This window comes from Lissotriton vulgaris, chromosome 7 (assembly GCF_964263255.1).
Source record: "Lissotriton vulgaris chromosome 7, aLisVul1.2, whole genome shotgun sequence".
Taxonomy (NCBI): Eukaryota; Metazoa; Chordata; class Amphibia; order Caudata; family Salamandridae; genus Lissotriton; species Lissotriton vulgaris.
This window is the reverse complement of record NC_141695.1, coordinates 359,568,601-359,592,948: the sequence shown is the minus strand read 5'-3', so window position 1 is coordinate 359,592,948 and position 24,348 is coordinate 359,568,601. Positions and strand designations below refer to the sequence as shown.

At 48.6% G+C, this 24,348-nt stretch overlaps 1 protein-coding gene across 3 annotated transcripts in view; it reads right to left on the bottom strand.

Moving 5' to 3' along the window:
* The window catches only part of CDC42EP5 (CDC42 effector protein 5), an 89,176-nt gene extending 76,538 nt beyond the window's left edge, over positions 1–12,638 (bottom strand). Inside the window, exon 1 of one of the 3 annotated variants that reach the window (XM_086930258.1) lies at positions 11,905–12,638. Coding sequence is in view for 1 of the 3 variants with exons in the window: in XM_086930256.1 (XP_086786382.1) it covers positions 1,126–1,223 (98 nt within the window). In the remaining 2 variants the exon portion in view is untranslated. Of the gene's footprint in view, positions 1–1,125; positions 1,232–11,904 lie in introns of those variants that run through there. The other 2 variants (XM_086930257.1, XM_086930256.1) reach the window with 2 other exon arrangements.
* Positions 12,639–24,348: the final 11,710 nt, after the last annotated feature.

The window sequence follows — 24,348 nt, the reverse complement described above, 5'->3', positions numbered from 1 at the left end:
TGTGATATGCCTTCATTACTGTGTCATTAGTACAGGTTAACGATGTCTGGGCAAAGGTTTAACTTCATTAGTACTATTCCAACACCCAAATACAACCAGTCAGTCTTTGCAAAGGACCTTCCAATGCAGGGAACAACGTATTGATAGGTTTTTGGTAACTCTTTGTCCATTTGACCTAGAAAATGTTTTTTTGTTTAAATCTGCAAATTATGCAAGAGATGGTGTCTGCATGGCAACTGTAGCAAATCAATAATTATTCAGAAAACGCCACAGAAAAGCATAATTCCGGTGGCCCTGGTCATGGTTAGAGTCTTGAGCGATACAAATGGGTCGATTTTAACTACGACCCAATTACCCAACGCAATGAGCCAATAAGAACGCTTATGTAATGAAGCAACATGCCCACACCCCAAGCAATGCCCCAACTACATCCCTACAACACTCTTCTCCCAACAATGACAACCAAAGAAACAACAGATCCGCCAACAAACAAGAGTGCAGGGCTCAGAATGAAGATGAACCCACCCCCTCCCCCCCATAAATAAAGGAGCAAGACGGACCTCCACAGTAATGGGATGCTGACCAGCAATATCCAGCAGAGTCATCCTCAACATGGACCCATAAAGGCACAGACGAGGACAGCCCACAGACTTTAATAAAGTGTATATTTACTATCGGACCTCTACACACACTCATGCCAGGATAAGTTACTTTGCTTCTGGTTGTTAAAGTTTGATGGGCAACAAAGTTTCTTGATGCAACAGCACCTCCACGCTTAATTGACTTCCTCGCAATAACTTTTGGAAAATAAACAAGTCACCGAACTCCCCTTCCTTCCTCCCGCACCCCCAAAAGAGGGAACAAATAAAAAAAAAAAAAAAAAAAAAAAAAAAAATTCAGCCGATGAGTAGTACGTGTGTGCGCCACGTCACAAATTCAGAGCTGCGCGTGGCTCGCGCTTTTTGGGGTCTCCGTGAAAACCCCTAATCTGCGTCGCAAAAATCAAATCGTGGGCTTCCCCGACAGGCCGCCGCCTCAGGCCTGGGGGTGTGGACCAGGCCTGTCGACTGGTAAAGAACTCGCGGCCTACTTCAAAAGTCCCACGGTTAAAATACGTCATCCCACCTGGGAAACGTTTGTTGACACGCCGCCTCTCGGGCCTCTAACCCCGCCGCGGCGGCTGCCTCTCGGGCCTGGGAGTTGCCGGCTCTCTGCGCACACATGAAAACCATCGACGCTTCCCATGGAAAGTGATCGGGACCGGTCTGACAGGCTCCCGCGCGGGCGGGGCGGGCTCCGAGCGCGTGGCCGGGGCTGGGCAGGGAGCGCCCGCAGACTGCGCCAGGCCGCTGTGCATGGCGTCACCGGAACCCAGTTTCTTGATTCCGGTGATATTTCCAACTCAAAATGGGTTTTAGTCTGTCTGGTAAAGTTATACCACTGTTGGGAGTTCTTTTATCTTTTATGAATGACGGTTGTCTCTGACTGCCGCCCAAATCCGTCAAGCTGGCCGGAATACAGGTCTCCCTATTCTTGGCGTGTGCCAAGAGCAGGGAGACCTGTATTCGGACCAGCTGGTCGGATTTGGGCGGCGGTCAGAAACAACTGTCGTTCATAAAAGCCTGGTGTCCACTTTTGACTACATCTCATTTAGGGAACCGGGTTAATTTAAGGATGTGTGTTGGTGAACTAAGATTGTGCCTCAAACCAAGTTTACTTCTCTCCTGAGTCATCTGATCATGCTCCTCCAATGGCACCATTAGTTCAGAAGAACATGACTCAATGCCCCCATCCAACCACCATTTTTGGATCTTGGGCCTTTATTTTAACTAGCGTATGCATTGTGGAGCTTGTAGTCCTAGTTCACTTCAATTAAAACAATTGAACTAAAAGTTCCAGATTTTACAGGATAAATAATTTGAGATATGGGATGCCTGGTGACATCGAGTAGTCCGGCAATGCATTCTGGTACGCAGTTTCTTGTGGGTATCTTGATAAAAATGTTAGTTCACTTTACTAGGAAGTCAATAGCAATAAAGGAAGACGACCTTAAACCCCAATGTAGCAGTTCAGAGTATGTGCCATTATTTGCATTTAAAACCTAAATGAACCAAAAGTACTATAGTACGAGGATGGGCACTGGAATTACAGGATTCTGCAGCCAGAGTTTTGTGCATTACTCTGGATTTGCCATATAATCAATTTTCTGTTGCATAACATTCGTATTTCTCCAAAACAATGTTTATATTTCAAATGGCCAAAAGTTACTAAAAAATAAATGTCGGGACTATTGATCTGCACAACTGATGACATAATTTGCTGTTTGTTGTATTTGGGTATCAGACCTTTGCTAATAAGGTGTAACTTAGCCAATAATAGGCCCTTAAATTAAAATAAATACTGTCAAAGTATGCCACATAATTTGCCTTTCCTAGATGCAAAATTGTGTCAATCATGCTGCATAATCTGGCCGTCCAGTGCCGCATAATTCAAGTGGACCAGAATATGATAACTTGGGTATCAACTATTTGGGGTTGGGGAGGAGGTTACATAGCTTATGTAGATGATTGGGGCTGCTAGGTAGTACAGCGTATACTTGTTTAACAAAAGTTGGACAGCAGCTGTGTTTTAGGATAGGGTTCAAAGCAGGCATGTTTTGTGTTGGGATTGGTCGTCGAGATCAGGACAGTGGGTATGTGTTATGCAGGGCATAAGGAGAGAGTATTGGAACTACGCCCACATCAATACCCAAGGAGAAATGTGTGAAAAGAAATGGCAGATCTTGCCTCCTCCGGCAGTGCAGCAGGAGCAGTGACACTGGTGCCCAAAGCTCTGAGGCGCCTAGTGAACCATGACAATTGATGTATCCAACTACTATATACCAGCAGTCAAGGTGGCCATTTCCCTCCCTGTACCAGGGCCCATGGCATCCTGGCTTTGTCACTGCTCGGGCAGATTTCCAAAATAGTTGATACTCAAGTAATCATATTCTGGGCTACGTGAATTATGGGGCACTGGACGGCCAGATTATGCGGCATGTGGACACTGCTGGCCCTGGTTCTCTGGGATGGCAGAGGGGGTTTGGCTTCTGTGACGACAATGAGAGGTAATCGTGGGTCGTGTATAGTAGCACGAACACTGATCTCACTCCTTTCAAGATGCAATGCCCAGAAATAGCCCTGCCCACTGCCCTGTCCGCGCGCAAAACCGGAGTACACGTGAAACCCCAACATTGAAGTAAATAAAACCCGGACAATTTAAAATTCGCATCGAGGAGGTAAAATAGACTTGCAGAAGACGTAAAAGTGGAATAAATCCCTACGCTTCTGATTCACATTCTACTCACTACGGTGCCACCCCACTAAATAAAGTGCAGCGCCCCCCCATTCATTACCTCCTCGTCAGCCCTCCCCGTCCCAGTCCTAACTACATGAGCATAGCTCCTCCCACCAGAAACTCCCAAGCAACTTGAAACCCATCCCTTCCCTCCAGGCCACACCCATACCCTGAGGCATATAACCCTGTGACCTGCCAATCAACAACCTGTTTGTTTTTTCTGCGGAATCACTTCCGAGCAGTCTTCGTCGAGGGGGGCACTGGAATTGGCCTCCTATCTAGTAAGTGTGGAACGGGATGCTAAGCGCCCGTTTTTAACCCCTATTGTGCCTGTTTTTCTTTTAACTTGTAGGCATTTGCTTTGAGTCCCTGCTGTAGCGGGACCGTGGGGTTGGGGGTCCGGACTGCCTGCTGTGGGGTGGTGACTCCCTGCTGCAGCCTCCCCTCTTCCGGGTTCGTTCCCTGCTCTAGCCGGTACACCCGGGGAGGAAGGGGGGGTGTGTGGCTGGCTTTTTCAGCGCGCCAAGGGCGTGCAGGATTGGCTTCTCTGTCTGTAACTCTCGGGGCTCGTTTCTTCGAGCCCGTGTTTTTCCCCTTTTTCTTTATGCTTCCTGCAATCCTTGGTGGAGTCTGGGGTTGCGGGGAGGGGGGGGGGGGGGGGGGGGGGGGGGGGGGGGACTGCCTTTGTTTGGTCCGTGGGGGCCCGTTATTTAGGTTCAGTCCGACTTTGATGATTGTTTCCTGGGTTAGTGTTCTCTTCCCCGCGTTTCTGTTGTTGGAGCTCCCTCTACTGGCGGTCCAATTTTGCTTTTTTGCCGTTTTTTACTGGAGGGATTTGCATGGGGCTTGATTTCGTGTCTTGGCCTCTTGCTGCTCTGCTGTGGAGTTCTGCTGGGGAGTTGGGGAGTTCTTACCTCTGGGTTCACTGGTTCCTGGGACGGGGTCTTCTGGGTTTCTTTGTATCCTTACAGTTGGGCCCTGTTCAGTCTTTTCCTTTTGTAGTTTGGTAGCCTTCTCTGATAGGGCGGTTTGAAGGCCGGCCTTCGGTCCTGTGTAGGGATTGGCTCCAGGTCTAGGTGGCTTTCCCTGGTTGGCCCTTGGGGATTTTTGCTTGGATTGGTCTGGGTATATCTTGGGGTCTGGATTTCTGTTCTCCTGTTTACAACATGGAGGGTAGAGGTGCAGACGTGCGTGAACTCGGCTGTGAGGATGGGGAGGTGGTCGCTGGTTCTTCCACTGCTCCTTCCATGGAAAATATTCAAAAAATGATTGAGGCTGCTGTGGCGGCGGCCTTTGTGGCTCATGATCCCAAGGGGCCTAAGAGACAGAAATTGGATGCCTCGGCTGAGGTAGATCCGGACGTTGACTCTGATGAGGAAGTGAAGGGTCGTTTTGTCCAAGGGGCTGACCTTCGCTGTGTTATGCAGCATGTTCGAGACAATCTGCGATTCCCTGATCCTGTGGAGGGTGGAGAGTCTGAAGACTTCTTCGCCAATTACCTGAAGAAAGATCCGGAAAGCCTCCCCATTCATACGTCTGTGAGGAAGGTGCTGGAGGGGGAGTGGAAGGATGTTGACAGGCATGCCTTTCCCCGGTTTCTGGCTAAGAGGTATCCCTTGCAGGGCTTCGCGGAGGAGTTTCCGGCTGTGGTGAAAGTGGATTCTCTGCTGGCTGGTATGGCGTCTCAGAGCCTGGTGGTGTCTGAAGATGCGGTGCCTTCTGATCCTGGGGACAAGCGTGTCGAGGGGGCCTTGAAGCGGTCCTTTGCAGCCTCCAATCTGGCTGTTCGGTCTGCTGCTTACACCAGCTATCTTGTTCAGTCGCTTCTTAAGGACTGTCAGGGTATTTCTGCGCAGCTCATGCAGGAAGAGGATCCCTCTGAGTCTTTGTCCATGTTGGAACAGCAGTTGCGTTTCATGGCTGACTTGTCCTTCGACTCTCTTAGTGCTGCGGCGGCGGCTGCTGGGGCCTCGGTTGCTGCTAGAAGGCAGTTGTGGCTTAAGTCTTGGAAGGCGGAAGCTGCTCAGAAGGCGGCCGTGATGAAGATTCCCTTCACGGGCTCTAAGCTGTTTGGGGAGCCGTTGGAAGCTTTGATTAAAAAGACAGCTGAGGACAAAAAATTGTTGGCTCCGGTCCGCTCTTCTCAGAAAGGGAAGTTTGCGGGTTATAAGCGGGCTTTTGGGCAGGCGTTTCAATCTAAGATGGCTGCTCAGCCCTTTCGTGGTAGGGGACGTGGCCGGGGTGTCCCTTCCTTCCACAAGTCCCGGGGTCACCAAGGTGCTTCCTCTTCTGCAGGTCCCTCCAAGTCGTGACTATGTGATGGATTCCTTGGAGGTGCCGGTTGGGGGTCGCCTCACCTCTTTTTTACCTGTCTGGGAGGAGTTCGTTCGGGATCTGTGGGTTCTACAGGTGGTACGGCTGGGCTACAGAATAGAATTTGGGACTCCTCCGGTGGATGTGTTCAAAGCTACCCCTGTTCCCAGGTCTCTGGCAAGATGTCGTGCTCTATTGGACGGAGTTCGGGACTTGGTGTCAAAGGGTGCTGTGGTGAGGGTGCCTGTGAGACAACAGGGTCGGGGGGTTTACTCAATCCTGTTTTTGATCCAAAAGCCAAATGGGGACTTCCGTCCGGTCCTGGATCTGAAGGCGGTGAACTTGTGTATCCCTCATCGGTCCTTCAAAATGGTGACTCTGCAGTTGATTCTTCCCTTCCTGTCGGTGGGAGATTTCCTGGCTTCTCTCGATCTACGGGACGCCTATTTTCATGTGCCAGTGCACGCAGATTCCCAGAGGTTCCTGCGTTTCTGTGTAGGGGTGGATCACTACCAGTTCCAGGTATTGCCCTTTGGCCTGTCTGCCTCTCCGAGGGTGTTTACTAAAGTGTTGGCGCCCTTGGTGGGTTTGTTGCATGCTAAGGGTATACAGGTTTTCCCTTACTTGGACGATTGGCTGATTTCTTCCTCTTCTTTCCTTCAGGCTCAGTCACATTCCCGGGAGGTTTGCAGTCTCCTTCAACGGTTCGGGTGGATTCTGAACTTGGAAAAATCCCATCTTCACCCCACTCAGGAACTGTTGTTCATTGGGGGGGTGTTCAACACCAGGTTGGGGAAGGTCTTCCTGTCGGAACCCCGCAGACTGACTCTTGTGCACGAACTGAAGAAGGTGTTGGGGGCTCGGTCTTCCACGGCTCGCCAGTGGTTGCGTGTTCAGGGGCTGATGTCAGCAACTGTGATGATTGTTCCTTGGGCCCGCTTACACTTATACCCCCTTGTGAATCATCTTCTGGAGCATTGGGATCCGGCCTCTCTGAATTACGAGCTGTTGGTTCCGGGGAGTGTGTCCATCGCCCGGGAGTTGTCCTGGTGGCTGGTGGATCGGAACCTCTTACAGGGCTCGCCCTTTGTGTCCCAAGTGAGGTTGGTCCTGACGACCGACGCCAGCGAACTGGGTTGGGGTGCGGTCTTGGGTCAGGAGTCTGTGCAGGGTCTTTGGTCTGTGCCGGAGGCGGAGATGTCCTCAAATTGGCGGGAATTGAAGGCGGTTCAGTTGGCGTTGTCTCATTTTCTGCCTTGGGTCCTCCAGAGGGATGTGATGGTGCGGTCGGACAACACGGTGGTGGTGTGTTATATCAACCGCCAGGGGAGCGCGAGGGTGGCTTCCCTCAATTTGTTGGCTCAGAGGATAGGCCTGTGGGCGGAGTCTCACTTGTTGTCTCTGAGGGCTTTACATCTGCCTGGGATTTTGAACTCGGAGGCGGATCGCCTGAGCAGGGTGTTTCCCTCCCTGTCGGACATGTGCCTGTCTCAGGAAGTCTTTCATTGCCTGATGGCCCGGTTCGGGGTCCCGATGGTGGACCTGTTTGCGGCCCCGGGGAACGCCTTGAGGGAGACGTTTTGTTCTCTGGTTCGCTCTGCCGAGGTTTGGAGGGTGGATGCCCTGTCCTTCCGGTGGGAGGGGGGCCTGATGTATGCCTTTCCCCCTATTGCCCTGCTGCCGCGTGTTCTGCTGAAGGTCAAATTGGATCGGGCTTCGGTGATCCTGGTGGCTCCGGATTGGTCCAGGCGGCCTTGGTTCCCTCTGTTGTTGAAGTTGGCAGTAGGGCCTTGCTGGAGGTTGCCGGTGGTCCCTTGTCCCTTGTCATTTCCCCCTCTGTCTCTGGAGTGTCTGGTCCGCCTGAGACTGGCGGGTTGGCTGTTGAGAGGATGAACCTTGTGGCGTTGGGGTGTTCTCCTTCTGTGGCGGAATTTATTCAGAGGTCCAGGCGCCCTTCGACTCTCAAATCCTATGCCCGGCATTGGGTTTCTTTTCAGTCTTGGTGTACGGCGCGTGGGTGGTCTGCATTGGAGGTGGATCCGGTACTGGTCTTGGACTTTTTGAAGGACGGCTTTGACTTGGGTCTGGCTGTGTCATCCCTGAGGGCTCAGTGGGCTGCTGTTCGGGCCTTTCGGGGTTCGGTCTGTGACCCGGTGGTTCCCCTGGTGTCCCGTTTGTTGCGGAGTTGCTTCCTTCAGAAGCCTGTCATTCGGTCCTTTGCTCCTAGTTGGGATCTGCCTCTGGTTTTGGGGGCTTTGCAGGGGGCTCCCTTTGAGCCTCTACTGGAGGTGTCTTTGAGGTTTCTGACGATCAAGGTGCTGTTCCTGGTGGCTATTACGTCGGCTAGGCGGATTGGGGAGTTGGGCTCCTTGCTTCGTTCGGCCCCTTTTTTACGTTTCTTTCCTGATCGGGTGGTACTGCGGCCTGATCCTTCCTTTGTTCCCAAGGTCCCTTCCTCTTTTCACTGCTCTGCGGATCTGGTTTTGCCTGTTTTATGTCCTGATCCTCTTTCAGAGGTTGAGGTGCGGCTGCACTGTTTGGATGTTCGGAGGGCTCTTGAGATCTATTTGTTGCGTACTGGGCCGTTTCGTAAGGTGGAATCCCTTTTTGTGACCTTTGGCCTGGCTGGTCAGGGTCTTAAGCCTTCTGGGGCTACCCTCAGTCGTTGGCTACGATGGGCTGTGGGTGCTGCGTATGAGGCCTGTGGTGTGTTGGCTCCAGGGTCTGTTCAGGGAAGGTCGACTCGGGGGGTGGCGGCTTCCTGGGCTTGTTTTCAGGGGGCTTCCATGGCTGAAATCTGCAGAGCTGCTACCTGGAGTTCTCCGCACACCTTTATGTCCCATTATCGTTTGGTGGTTGGGGGGACTGATTCTGCTGGGTTTGGGGACGCTGTGTTGCGTTCTACTCCGGTGGTGTGACTTTCTGTGCTTTAATAAAGTCTGTTTTTTGCTACTGAGTGAAGCCGATTATTGCTTTGGTATCTGCTCATGTAGTTAGGACTGGGACGGGGAGGGCTGACGAGGAGGTAATGACCGGTTACTCACCGGTAATATTCATTACTCCGAGTCGTAGCCCTCCCCGTCCCAGTCCAGGTTCCCATCCCTCCCTCCCTGTTTCGGCTTCTTGTGCTTGTTGGGTACAGGTTGTTGATTGGCAGGTCACAGGGTTATATGCCTCAGGGTATGGGTGTGGCCTGGAGGGAAGGGATGGGTTTCAAGTTGCTTGGGAGTTTCTGGTGGGAGGAGCTATGCTCATGTAGTTAGGACTGGGACGGGGAGGGCTACGACTCGGAGTAATGAATATTACCGGTGAGTAACCGGTCATTAGTTATCAGTGATGTCACAAGCAGTGGGCGGGGTGTTCTGGAGAACTGCCCCTCACCACAGTACCGACAAGCAGTGCTTGGAATGGGAAAATAGACGTGCAGGTACTCCGTACCACACAGTACGTACTTGTCTCGGAGAAGTGCCGGTTCTCTCCACGCACCGGCCCTTGTAAAGCACTGCCGAACAGTCCTGCACCTCAAACAGGCAGCGCAGTGTCCTGCATCTCCATCACATGCCTTCGTTTTCCTTTTTAACTGTCCCCACGTGTGCACAGAAGTGGTCTCTGGGTAATCGATAGTGCACATTCAAAACTCCGAGGACCCAAAGGCGTCCACAGCTGCCAGTGCCATGCCATCAGTTGCCTTGAGTGCAGGCTAGACTTGCTATTTATTCATTCTCTGTCATGCTCTCAGTACCATTCAGTACCTACCAGTTCCACCCTATGCCCAGCGAAGAGTGCTCCTCTATACCTAGTAATACGCACCGTACAGTAGTACCCTGTAGGCACCACTCAGAAATGAAATGGTACCCCTTCAAAACCCAGCTAGCAGTGCACGCATCAGGTACCCACAAAGAGTACCAATCAGTACATGTTAATTTAAGAAATAAAATCTTAGGTATCGACACCCGGGAATACGCATCCACCAGTACCCTAGTATCCAACAGTGAGTTCTCCACAGCACCATGCAAACACTGCCCCCGAGTACACCGTTCACCAAGTTCCCTTCAGTACTCTCCAACAAGTACTGTTGGGCAACCAGCATACACTCCCATGCTCATCAGTAAACCTCTAGTACCCTCCACCCAGCGCCATTGATGTCCAGTGTCAGTGCACAGCCAGAGTGCCCCGAAAACAGCATTCAGCACCATCTGAACCCCACAAGCTGCCCCTCTCACGTACCAGCCATCACCCAACCCTTCAATTACCAGCTGGCTGACTGGTGAGAGGCCTTGGTACCAAAAAAAAAAAAAAAAAAAAAAAAAAAAAAAAAAAAAACACACTGAACACGCACCCTGTGTTCACAACCTCGCAGCAGTACAGAACGACGCACGGCAAACTTGCAAAGCCACCAGCAGTGCCGTGCCCTTTTTACTGCCTCCCCGTCGGCGCCCTTCAACTAGTACTTCCTGGTACCCAGCAATTCACACCCAACGAAAGGTGTCTAGCACCAACCGACCCAGCAATCATTAACCTTCAGGTGGTACCCTTCAGTCAGTACCCAACTACATATCACATGACGTACACGTGAACAATGAGCATCCTGCAAGCAATATCCTTCAGTATTCAACAAACAGTACCCCCCAGTCGTTCCCCTTTACCTCCTACCAATCCGCAGCAGGCTTCATAGCCTTCATTACGAATACCATGGTACCAGGTAATCGATATGAATAGATACCCGGCAGGGCCGGCTCTCGGGCGGGGCACATCGGTACCACCGCACCGGGCGCTGGACTAGGGATGTTTGCAAGTATACTTTCGTTTTAAAAGCACCTCCTGCCCAGTTTCTTGCTGCCAGCAATTTTCAGCCATCAATAAAAACGTCAAGACTCTGTGATTAATCTTCCTGCTGGAGCGAGATCGAGGTTTGTCTAGTGGACGTTTCAACTCATTTTAAGGCAGTGCCACGGTTTATTATGCCTGTTGCAAAGAATGTATGCCATGCAGATCACAAAGTGCATATCATGTAAATAGGTCAGTGGGTTACTGCTTGTGTCCCAGGGATCCTTTTGTTACCTGCCGTTTATGAGTTAACATCCTAATAAAGCACAGTGAGCTATCAACTGTCATCTAAGCGCTGCATGCAAACTGCAAGATATGTATTAGAGCTATATATCTTTATGCCCCGTCTTTCATAATCCTTAACTTGCAAAGGGTTCATTTGGGTAGAAATCAATTCATATTATTAAAGAGAACCTCTAAGAATGATATTGTTTCAAATTCTGAATTTGTGCATGGACTCAAACTATACTGCCTACCAGTATGTATGACATGTGACTCATACCTTGTAGGCCTGTGTCTTATAGAACATTCCTAGACACTGATTTACGAACGTATGATTGTGCCAATGTGTTTGACTTAAAGGTCTGTGGTAGCTTACACTAGTATAAGTGGCGCTATAAAACTAAATCAGTCAGAGAGAGTAGCTATATAGACTTGAGGAGCACTTAAATTGTGGTAGTGAGGGAATCCGTGGTAAATGTGGTCATTGAGGGGCGCCAACAAACATTGTCACACAGGCCGCCACCGGTGCTAAAGCTGGCCCTGATACCCGGCATAGGTATCATGCGGTATTCTGCAGTTTGATTACCGTTAATTAGTACAGAAGGATACAAACAGTACCAATTTGTATTCTTAGACAAATGAAAGCCACACCGAGCAATCCTGAGGCCACGATTCTATACTCAAAATAATCAGTACTCTGAAAACACCCGGAAATCAGTGACCCTCACCACACAGCTATGTTTAGCGCCTGAACAAGTACTTTTCATAATGCTGGTTTTGTAGCAACACATGCCCAACCCCAAACGCACAGCTGCACCTTTTCAAAGATTTTTTTATTGCAATATGTGCATTTAGGTACTTGGGACTGTAAAGGGCGTGAAGGCCGTTCGGATTATAAAAAGCAGGAAGTCGTGGGTTAACATTTAAATTGGGACGAAACAGCTACATTTTCCATGATTACACATCAGAGGTGGAGAAAGAGAGCAATTTGAAGCAAATCACACTTTTGTTATGTGTGGACGCTGGGATTGGAATCTAGATTTCCACATCCCGAGTTGAGCAATTTTGGGAGCACCACCAATCAAGGAGTGCTGGAGTACCCACCAGAGAGTACTCTAGGAGAGTACTCACGCGCGCTACATTTAATGCTTTGCAGTCGTTCCCTGCTCGCACTACGGGCGCTGTTCGTAGAGTATCTGCACTTACCTCGCTCTCCGAGACTCCAATCCTCAAAGCATCGGTAGAGCCGGTCTGTGTGTCAATAGAAGGCAGGAAGTGGGCCGGCAGGATGAGCCTGGGGGAGCGTAGCTGACGTCAGCGTTTATTATCATTAACCCCCCCCCCTGCTGCCTGCAGAGTTCCCAGCGCTGAGCACAGAGTGCAAGCAACCAAAACTAGAGGGCACCCTGCGCCCCGCCGCCTCCTGCTAGACAATCAACAAGTCCAAAAGAACACTATTTTTTAACCAGGAAGCTTTTGCGCAACAAATATACGTGGAGTTGCTCAAAATCCCTTTTACTGTTGCCTCAAAGAAGTATAGCATTTTAACAATATATGGCATGGGCTCTGCCTCCTCCAATCCCGGGCAGCTCAGTCCAGTGGGTTGGTTTCCTGGGGATAGGGCGCTGCCAGGACCCGCACACACCATGGGTACCGGAGAGGCGGCATGTCGTGGGGCCGGAGTGGGCCTGCCTCCCGTCACGTGGACGCGTTATCTTCTCTAAGGGGTCACGTTCGGGCTGGGAACGGGTCAGCTCACCTGGTGAAAGCCGCGGCTCTCCTGCGGGTGGGGGCGCGTTCCCCTTCCAGGAGCCTGCCTCCTGCAGCTGCCAGACCTCGGTCTGCTCGGAGCCTGCCCTGACTCTGCCTGTAGCACTCCCGTGTCCTCCTCTTCCTCTGTCCTGCCCGAATACAGTTTTCCTTCTCTATCTCCTCTCCCCTCCTCCTTTTCTCCTCCCCTTCACCTCCCTCTCCACCCCCTGCCCTTCCCCCTCCCGCCGGGGGAGCTGGCCGTCGCAGCCTTGGGATACTGCCCTGGGGTCTGCAGAGCGCTGTCTGCAGAGGGTCCGCCCCCGTCTCGGCGCCCCTCTGATCCTTCAGGCAGGCACCGTAGGGGTCCTCTCACCCTGGGTGCAGGAGCAGCGAGGGGTCCTCGCCAGTCCTGGGGGCATGGGGCTCGGAATGAGCAGAGGGCGGGGCTAAGGGATCATTTTACCTGAAACAGGAAGAGAGGGCATGGAATAGACGCGTGCAGCCAGAGGACAAGCGCAAAGATAGAGGCAGAGAGAAAAGGAACTCTTTTTAGTAAGCCCTCCGAAAAAATGCCGTATACAAGGACGGCACAGAATGCGTCCAGTAGGTTTATGCTGGTCACCAAAAGCGTTACGATGTTACTTTGGTACTAAAACAGCCATTACCATGTAGACTTATACTTCGTGTATTTCGCTTTTTAAAATGTTAACTCTTGTCCGACTTGACTTGCTAATAAAGTGCCTTGTGATGCACTTAGAGGCAAAGAGGTAATAGGCAGGTAGGAAGTAGGGTGTGCAGTGCAGAACCGGGGCTGGCACACAGCCTCAGTGTCCGGCGCAAGTAACTCGGTATATCCAGTTTTGTCTGAGCAGGCACTTGTGGCCGATGAATGCCACCTACATCAGAACTCTCAAGCCTTCCAGGTCCGCATTTTCCCTTGGCATTCTGGTACTTGTAGTTCCTTCTTTTGCGAGCGCAACAGAATTACAAGTAGCGGAATGCAAATACAATATTGGGCTAAGTGAACTACTCACGCTTGGACCTGGGAACATTGGTATCCTTATCACATAAGGAGCAGATGGGGGCGGAGAGGATACGCTGACCCTCAGCATGCAGCCACAGGCGGGAGGGGGTGGCACATGGCAGCCTAGGCATTCTTCCAGTTTCGGCTCGAAAGACAGCGGCCCCAGTCATCTCACTGTTAGATTACTGCAACATCTTATATTTAATTTATTTATTTATTATTTTTATTTATAAAGTTTTATATAGCGCTAACTAGACCCGTGGGTATCAGAGTGCTTTACATACACAAAGGAAAAGAAAAAGAATTGCATAACATCGCTCTACATGAGGATGCATAAAGACAAACACAAAGACATAATACTTATGTATCCAGTGAGGGGAGAAGGAGGACACAGAAAACCACCATGCTTGAAGGTAGGGTGACCAGGCGTCCCCGTTTTGCCAGGATGGTCCATGTTTTTAACCAGCTGTCCCAGCAAATTTCAAGAAATTTACCTCACGTCCCGGTTTTTAGGTCTCGCCTGGAAATCGCATCCGAAGGATGCGTCCAGGTTGGAGACTTATAGCTAGCTGACAGGGGGAATGAAGGACAAGAAACTGTCACGAGCTTCTCTCCGGCTGGATTCAGCTGCGTGCACGCGCACCCACACTCACGCATGCGCACATCACAGCCACACGCATACACAGCACTCACGCATGCGCACATACACACGCATACACAGGCACACCCCCCGTCGCCGCCGCACCTACACGCATACACAGAGACCCCTCCACACACACCAGCCCCTCTCCTCCCGGCTCCACTCACCGGTGTCTGGCGGGCGCTCCCCGGGTCTCCAGGCTCCTTCCCTTCCTCCGCAGCTGCAGGCTCTCCCCACATCACGGGGGCCCGCTGCTGGACAGAAGGCTTCTCTGTGGCCGGGCGGCGGTAGCGCTCGGCGGGACTCTCTCTCCACATGGGAGCCCCGCCTCCTCAGTGCGCCCGCTTCGCCCCGCGGGTCTTCACCCGGTCCCCCATCTCGGGACCGGGACTTTAAGGGAAACAGTATCCAGGGCTCCTTCCTGGTCAGGGGAGCCCCGGGGCCGCAATGCTCACGCCACTTCCTGCTGCCGGCCCCTCTTCCTGGTTGCACGTCAGGTCCCGGGCCAGCAGCCAATCAGAGCGCGGCCCGGGAATGACGTCACAGAGGTGTCCGGCAGTACCGCCCCCGGCCTGCCTGACTTCCTGGTCGCAGGAGAATTCTACTGCTGAACTGGGTGTTCTAACGCAGTCTCCACATGTAACTGTCTGCAAAGGTAATGCAACACTTTTCAGTTCTCAATTACTTTATTCAGGCACTGAAGTGGGGAAAAATGTAATTAGATTAAGTTGGCAGCCCTAAAAGATGTACTTGTTCTTTAGATTTACGTGATTCGTTCACGTCTATTACAAAGCTTTTCATTTTATGTAACGTAGTCTTTCCTATGGAGACCTACAACCGGAACCTGGGGCTCGAATCAGGAGTTAGGGGAAGAATTAGTCTGGTGTACACCGGAAGTCGCTTGTTTGAGAGCGGCGATCTAAACTCAGTGCATTGAAAGAAGGTTTACGGGCAGCCTCGGAAGTGAATTGACCGGGACGGGTGCTGGAGCCCTTCGGACGCGTAGAATGTTTTCCGGGCTGCAGGACCTGGGTGTAGCTAACGGAGACGATCTTAAAGACACCCTATCCAATTGCACAGAGCCGCTCAAGACCATCAAGCAGTTTCAGGTACGGGACTTCGGGATAGCGGACATCCAAGTGTATTTGCCAGCGTGTGAAGTCTTTGTGTACACTGGTGACTGGACAGCTGATAGTAAATTTGCTACCTTTAGTTTTAGATGCTCTTTTGGGAATAAGAACTGAAGGTATAAAGAATCACTTTTTAAGCGAAGTTGTGAACATTGTATTATTTGTAAACTGGCACATGTTCTGCTTGTTAATTATTGGGTTTCAATTGTTAATTCTAATTGTTGCCAACACCGCTCTCTAAAATGTAAACATCCGGAAATGGTAACCACCTATGCTATATAGCCGTGTGCGCTGCTAGTCTTTTTTCATCCCCCAATATTTTCAGTAATGAGGCCAAAATCGCATGTATGAATCTTCTTCCATTTATTTAGTCCCTAAAGCACGCCTCAGAAGGCAGTGTGCATTTAAAATAGAGAACATCTGTTGAATTGCAGTTTATATCGGTAGTGCCACAAATTGATATCATATTTGTAGCAAAATTTCACAGTACAATAATTTGCCGGATTAAACACTGGATTCCGAGATAATAGGGTTGCACGTAGGCCACTGGTATGAATCTCAGCATAGCCGATTCAACCATTCCCCCTTGTGAGGTTGATAAAAGTAGTATCATTCAGTTGAATAGTAATCGCAGTGTAATTGTGAGAGAAAAGGATACTTGCACTCTGTAAGAATGATCAGGTCATCAAAATGTTAAGTAGCGTTCTATTTCCTGAGGAGGGTATTGGGGAGGTTTGTGTTGCTGAAGAGTTTCTACTTTTGCGATTGTTGGTTTGCGTTTGTCCCCTTCAAAGCCTGCATTATTAGCACCCTCCTCAATGTTAATTACCCAGCACCACTTACACCGACCCCCCACTCTACTCCCAACCCCCCTACACTCCATGTTGTTTATTTTTGCGCGTGTACGTGCCGCTCCTCAGATCCGTCCTTTACACAGCGTATCCCATGCGTGTCCAAAAAACACAACCCGAAAAATGGCCCGCTCCCGTGGAACCTCTGGGACAGCAAGACAAAGCAGCAGCTGTTTGGCAACACGTCTCACCCCAAAACAGCAACTGTGATGTGACTGCATTCCACTGAATATGCAGATCTCATTCTGTGGCGGGGAAACAAAAGGTTTGGCTTCCCAGAAGGCTGTGACAGCCACGGCATCGATGTGGGCAAGAAATGCCAGGCTTTTGACATGCCACGTGGGGAACGGAAATATTCTAAAGTGTTGTATTCATCGCTTTATAATATACTGAATCGATAGTATGAGCCGGCACTATATCACTTAAAATCGCATTATATCATAATAGAAATGTGAGTGCAGAGTGACAGTGAGTGCAGAGTGACAGTGAGTGCAGAGTGCGTGCAGAAACAGTGAGTGCAGAGTGCGTGCAGAGTGACAGTGAGTGCAGAGTGCGTGCAGAGTGACAGTGAGTGCAGAGTGACAGTGAGTGCAGAGTGACAGTGAGTGCAGAGTGACAGTGAGTGCAGAGTGAGTGCAGAGTGACAGTGAGTGCAGAGTGACAGTGAGTGCAGAGTGCGTGCAAAGGGACAGTGAGTGCAGAGTGCATGCAGAGTGACAGTGAGTGCAGAGTGACAGTGAGTGCAGAGTGACAGTGAGTGCAGAGTGAATGCAGAGTGACAGTGAGTGCAGAGTGACAGTGAGTGCAGAGTGCGTGCAGAGTGACAGTGAGTGCAGGGTGAGTGCAGAGTGACAGTGAGTGCAGAGTGACAGTGAGTGCAGAGTGAGTGCAGTGACAGTGAGTGCGGAGTGGCAGTGAGTGTGGAGTGACAGTGAGTGCGGAGTGACAGTGAGTGCAGAGTGACAGTGAGTGCAGAGTGACAGTGAGTGCAGAGTGACAGTGAGTGCAGAGTGCGTGCAGAAACAGTGAGTGCAGAGTGACAGTGAGTGCAGAGTGCGTGCAGAAACAGTGAGTGCAGAGTGCATGCAGAGTGACAGTGAGTGCAGGGTGAGTGCAGAGTGACAGTGAGTACAGAGTGAGTGCAGAGTGACAGTGAGTGCAGAGGGACAGTGAGTGCAGAGTGAGTGCAGAGTGACAGTGAGTGCAGAGTGACAGTGAGTGCAGAGTGACAGTGAGTGCAGAGTGACAGTGAGTGCAGAGTGAGTGCAGAGTGACAGTGAGTGCAGAGTGCGTGCAGAGTGACAGTGCGTGCAGAGTGACAGTGCGTGCAGAGTGACAGTGAGTGCAGAGTGAAGGTGAGTGCAGAGTGACAGTGAGTGCAGAATGAGTGCAGAGTGACAGTGAGTGCAGAGTGAGTGCAGAGTGACAGTGAGTGCAGAGTGACAGTGAGTGCAGAGTGACAGTGAGTGCAGAGTGACAGTGAGTGCAAAGTGACAGTGAGTGCAGAGTGCGTGCAGAGTGCTTGCAGAGTGACAGTGAGTGCAGAGTGCGTGCAGAGTGACAGTGAGTGCAGAGTGACAGTGAGTGCAGAGTGACAGTGAGTACAGTCACTCAGCACCACCACATTATCACTCAGAACCACCACAGCACCACTCAGCACCACCACAGCATCACTCAGCACCACCACAGCACCACCACAGCACCACCACAGCACCACCACAGCACCACCATAGCACCACTCAGCACCACCACAGCATCACTCAGCATCACCACAGCCCCATTCAGCACCACCACAGCATCACTCAGCACCACCACAGCACAAATATGTTCTCTCAATGTTTCAAGCTTTATTACAAATGTCACAAAAAGATGTTAATATTTCACTTCTGTTCTTGGATTTCGTTACAATAAAATACACTGAACATAATCTTCACAAAAGTTATTTACAAAAGTTTAAGCTATTGCCATTATAAATTACAATCACTTTTATTAAGTATTAAAAAAAATTAAAAGCCATTGTTATTTGTAATATCAATACATCTAAGTCACGTAAATACAAATGTTGCATTACAAATGCTATAGGTGTCACATTTGCGAAAGTTATAACTATTGGCATTGTAAATGACAAAGCTATTAATTTAGCTATTTTCAAAACCAACACATAAATAAAAATATTGTCATTTACAAGACCAATAGCTCAAACTTTCATAATGCGAGACCTATTGCATTGCAAATGCTTGTTAGAGAGGGTCGACTGAAAACGGTGGGAGGTGTTTTTTATGTTTTATAAAGCAGAGATAGTTAGCAGTTGTTTCAAGAAAGCAATTTAATTATTAGGCAAGCTACTGGGCTTAAAAATTGCATTTTATGTATGTTCTTACTTCGTGTTCTGTAATTCTCTGCTGAGGAGCGCTCTCATGCTTGAAGTAATATGGTAGTCCCTCTTCTATTTTTGTGAAATGTCCCTGCTTTTGGCTTTAAAATTCTGGTCACTCTATTGAAGGTCAAAGTGAGCGGGGAGTCTACTACGTTATTGATGCCTGGAGCTGTGGCCTTGGTCGGTAAAGTATTGGTTGGGATATATCTGGGTGTCTCTCGGTCACAGCTGATGAGGCTCCACCGGGTCCAGAATTCGGCAGCTCGGCTGTTATTAAGTATGTCTAAGCGGTCCTCTATGGGCTCAGCACTTCTGAACCATCTGTGGCTTCTGGTAAAGAAGCGCTTTGCGTTTAAAGCTCCCTCTGACAGAATCTTTCGGGAAAACGGCATCCTCTCATTTCACGGTACTCCCCTCTAAGACATCCTAGGTCTTCCCAGATGCTGTTGGCTGAGGTCCCTCGGGTGAAGGAAATTTGTATGGGCGAAAGCTCTTTTGGGTTTGTTGCGGCCAAGTTATGGAACTCGTATCCCTCTGCAGCAAAAGCAATCAAAAAGTGAACTGCGTTTTTATTTTTTATTTTAAAATATTCATCTGCTGTTCTGATTCTCTGTGTTAGCCACCTTCGTTTGTTTTCTCTCCCTCCCCTGCACTGTTTACCTATTTTTCAACTTTTAAACTAAATTTGCTAGGAGCTTGATCCACTAGCGGGGACACTCCTGTTGAAATAGCTATGCGCTTTATAAGACTCCTGATTATTTATTGTTATTATTATTATTATTAGAGAGAGGCAGTGCTGGTGGTATTTTTCATCCTCAGACTATGACCCAGAGTAAGAGAAAGACAGAAAAGGGGACGAGAGAGGAAAAACTGTTTAAAAGGGGAAATCACAACTGAAAAATAATCTACAGGCGTGAGATAAAGAGGCATGGAGGGTAGGGTGGTGGAAGAAAGAGGCAAGAGGTTTCATCAAGCCTGGGAAGACTTGATACCCAGCAATCCCTAGCTGTGGGTCGCGCCAGCTTTGGGCTCCTAAGAAAAAGGTTGGGACCCTTGAATCATATTTTATGGCTAAACAAAAGACTCATAATATTCACCTGCATCTCTTTAATAAACTCGTGACTTTCCTTCAATATCCTAGCTCAGAAAATCTGCAGGGCAGGCAGTAGATGGAATCCTACATGCAACAGGAATAGACTCCCAGAAATCAAGAGACAGGAAACTAGAGAAGCAGGCAGAGGCCCCAAAGCCCCGAGGGCGGGGCCAGTTTTAATATTACTCTTTAATAGCCATTCACCAGCACAGTATGTAGCAGCAGCTGTAGAGAGATTAGTGGCAAACTGGACTCATGTCATCTTTTTCCCACTGTAATAGATTATTGTTTAGTCTTTCCAGGAACAAATCACAAGTACCCAAACATGTTATTTATTTTTATTTAAGTTTTTTGTAGTGTGAACTAGACCCAAGGGCCTTAGAGCGATTTACAAGTCTTACATAAAGATTGATTACAAGAACGATAACCATAGGATACAGCTTTACAAGAATTGCACGTGCATCGTTTACACCGTTTGCAATAGGCACTGCAAAGTGTTATACAGTATAGAGAGAGAAAAGTCATACAATATAGGGCAGCAAGCATTAAAATCGGGCTCGTTTACACGGTGAGGATAAAGGAGGGGAGCAAATATATGGCAGTGGTGGGGTGTCCAGAGGAGAGGTTGAAATAGAGTTTCAAGTGATCAGTGAGTTTGTTAAACAGGATACTTGGAAGGTCAGGCAGGGTAGCTTAGGTGGATTAGTTTAGAAATTTATTGAGGAGAAAGTTTGAACTATTTCTTGAAGTGAAGGTAGGATTGGTTGTCACCCAGTTCTTTAGGAAGGGCATTCCAATTTTTTTGGGGTGTTACCAGAGAAGGATCGAGTGAGGATTTTGGTGTTCTTGAATTTGGGAGGGATGAGGAGAAGGGTGTTGGAGCTTCGTAGGGCCCTTTTTTATCCAGTGTTAGTGAGTTTGTTAGCAAGGTATGTGGGATTACCAGAGTACAGAGCTTTGTGTGTAGCACAGGCTGTTTTGAATATACTTTTTGCTTTGATTAGTATCCAGTTAAGTTTCTTGAGGGTGGGAGTGATTTGGTTGAGTAGTCCCTTTCCGGAGATCAGTCTGGTCTCTTCCTTGAGTGTGGACCTCATTGACAGAAGGTGGGTTTTGGAATGCCCATGATCGTAGTGTTGCCGTACTCCAGCTTGATTAGGATAAGAGATTGGATTACAGTCTTCAAATTCTCAGAGGGGATAAAAGGTTTGATTTTTTTCATGTGTTTCTGGGTGTAGAAGGAACTTTTTGCAGCGGCATTGATATGTTCTTTATTCAGGCTTTTGTCCAGTGTAATCCCAAGTGAATTGATGTAGTTCGATGAAGAAAGTTTGCAGTTAGACTGTCAAGCCAGTGGTTGATGGAGTGGGAATTTTTTAGGTTGGAAGAGGAGGAGTTTAGTTTTGTTTGGACTTTTAGGTGGTTGTTGTTGAGCAAGGTGAGAATCAGGGAGAGAGTGTTTGAGATGTTGGTTGTCTTTGAGTGAAGCGATTTTGAAATGGATTTGGGTGTCATAAGCATAGAGATGGTAGGCAATTGTGGCTGTTTCAGGATCCGTGCAAGAGGCTCCATGTAGAGGTTGAAGAGAATAGGGAATAGGATTGATCCTTGGGCGACTCCTTAGGTGACTGGTGTTATTGTTAATGTGGATTTGTTTATTTTGATTAGGTCCGATATTTTGTTCAGGTAAGATGCCATTGTAGGATGGTGTTGTTGTTGCCTGCCCCGTTGTGCGAGGGTGTTGAGAAGAGTGTTGTGGTTGACAGTGTCAAAAAACGTAGAGAGGTCCAGGAGGATGAGGATAAAAGGCATCACCCTTGTCAAGGGATATGTGAAGGTCATCCATGATGCTCAGGATTGCAGTCTCTGTGTTGCAGCCTTTCCTAAATCCAGATTTGAATGTGTCGTGCAAGTTGCATTTCTCAATGTGATTGATAAGTTGAGATGGGACACATTTTTTGACGGTTTTAGAAGGTAGACAGAGGTTGGTGATTAATCAGTAAGGTTCAAGGTTCAGAGACACTTTATTTGGATAATGTCTTATCCATAAAAGCACATCAACGAAACAGATAAAAAAATATACAAGAGAGTCATAATAAAATCAATTAGCAGCATACAATATACAATAGTCTTACTAATTCATAAAAAATTAATATAGGGATAATGTGAAGACTCAAAGATTAGACATCATCTGACCTGCTCGAGCAACAATTCTCAAAAAAGTGCCTGTGTGAAAGACCAACTTTTTGTCATCCAGAATAAGTGACCTCAGGTAAGCATTTTCCAGACTGATGGGCGTAAAATTTTTAAAATACAGGGTTAAAAGCCACTTAATATACTTTAAATAGTATCTACAAAAAAACTGAAAATGTCGAATAGATTGACCGCTCTGACCGCCACACAGGCAGGGTAAATGGTCGAGGTCAGATTGGTGACCGAGGGGAAAACATAATACAAATTTAACAGTGCCTGCCATTAGGAGAAATAAAAGGCTTCTCTCCCAATGGCTCATGGACAGGGTAAGGTAGTTAGCCAGCGGATACGCAGGGTATTCTATGGCTATATAGCTGAGGACAAGGCTTTTTTAAAATTCCTTTTCAATCCTTTCTGTTCTCTATAACGAATAAAGCGCACTCAAAGCTCGTTTTTATGCATAGTCACTGCTGTGCTAGGATTTAAGAAGATACTTCCCTTGTTATTGCTACATAGGCTCCGATACACCCCTGAACCAACCTTTCTCGCATCCAATACAATTGCTAATGGTCTCTCTCGTTAAGGATGCAGCTGGGATTTTCCAGATGGATAACTAGAAGAGGGCAGGGCAGGCCCTAATAAAAGCTTCTATAAAATGTAGTTTAAGATCCCTATGGCAGATATATTGAGGTGTTTAAATTTGGACACATAATAGCTTCCTGCAGAATCTGTTCTCTTCCTGTTTGATACAGGAACTCTTGGCAATGCCCCAAACCTTAGAGCCATGCGTGGCTGTTGGCATGCATTGCGATTTAAACATTTTTAAAATAGCTAAAGTGGCACCTGTTTCTTTGGGCGTGGGGGACTGAGAATCAAGTTGGTGGCCTTTGAGAACTTGCTCCTGGAGTGAGCCATATACTCAGTCCGGGAGCTGTTTGCAGCAAAGACCACCCCAAGATAAGGGAAGGTGCTAGTACTCGTCAACCTCTGATTACCCACAGATATAAAACTAAGTTGTTGTTTCCTAGGACCACACAACATTATAAAAGACTTTTTAAAATTAGTACATAGGTCCAAACTGTCCACGTGGTTAACAAAACCCTGCACTAGAGTGCGTAAGGAATTCGGAGTGCGGCCCATAAAGACCGCATCTTCCGCATAGAGTAGTACTTGGAGTGTTTTTCCATTAATCTTTGGAACATCTTGAGTCAATGATTTTAATGTTTTATTCAGTCCGTTCATGTAGATGATAAAGGAGGGGGGCTAGAACTCAACCCTGTCTAAAACCCTGCCTACCGTAATAGATTCTGTGACTTCGCCCGCAACTGATCCTGACCCGGGCCTTAAGGTCTTTATGAAAGTGCGCCAAAAAATGCACCAGGGGCTCATCCAAAATGTAGACCAAGAGGATAGACCAGAGCTTTGACCTACAGACAAGGTCAAAAGCAGAGGTCAAATCCATAAAGACAAAATAGATTGACGAAGCCCGTGTTATGATGTATTTGCCAATAATTGGATTATTATTTAGGTATTGTTCATTGGTACCGACCTTGCTACGAAAACCCAATTGGCAGGGCTCTAAAATACCATGTTCCTCAGACCACTTTCATATCTTGTATTATAGGACTGTTAGACCTGTCAGCCCTTTGGGTGGTCCCTCCTATTATTTATTTATTTTCGTCTTTTTTCTGCCTCTCAATTCCTTCTATTTTTATGTCCACTGGAATTTTTAAGTGTTGTCCTAGGGGTTAGGTACTCCTTGACCCTATAGTTTTTTTTTAGGCCTAGGTGACTCTTAAAAATGGTGGAAACTCAGTCACACAAAACGGTGGCTAGTAACTGCCATAACTGTTTACCTCAGGGAATGGACCCATAGGACAATATAGGAAAACTCCAGAACCTTCCAGCTGGTTCTGGAAGCCTGGGGGTTAGCCTATAAAAGGGTCAGTACCAGGGCGGCCATTTTAGATATAGAGAGAGTCCAGTTAGGAGTTGAGGCTGCTGAGCAGGGAGGTTGGTGCACTGTAGGAGGGTTTAACTGTTCCCTGGGGCTGCTACCCCTCGCTGTCGATACTTCCCCTTGTGAGCAGACCTGGCCCTGCTGTTCTAAAATTGGGAGATCGCATCTCTCCCCCCTTCAAGCCCCTATGGGAGAAATCTTGAACCGGTCCTGGGGTGAGAGGGCATACCATCCGGCGAGAGGTGAGGCGAGATCAACGTCCTCCTGTAGGGGACTGGGTTTCCTTTTATTGCCCCTCTTCGCCCTCACTGAGATTGCCCTGGAGTCTTCCGATTTCCAGACTCTTTACTGTTCATTAAAATCTCTTCAGAATTTGCCCTCCTCAGCAAGTTCCGAGACTGCCCTAGACCCCGGCTTGACTTACGCGGTCCTGAACTGGTTGCCTTAGGACTGCTTGTAGCCTTGTGGTGAAATTGGACTTACCCGGTGTGGGCTTTGGGTATGGGCGGACCGGAATAACAGGCGTGGAGGCCGTATATAGTGAGCTATGTCTTAGCTGTTTTTATTATTATACACAGATGTAGGGGTTGTAGAGGTACAGGCAACAAAGGATGGAAGAGGGAAGGTCCT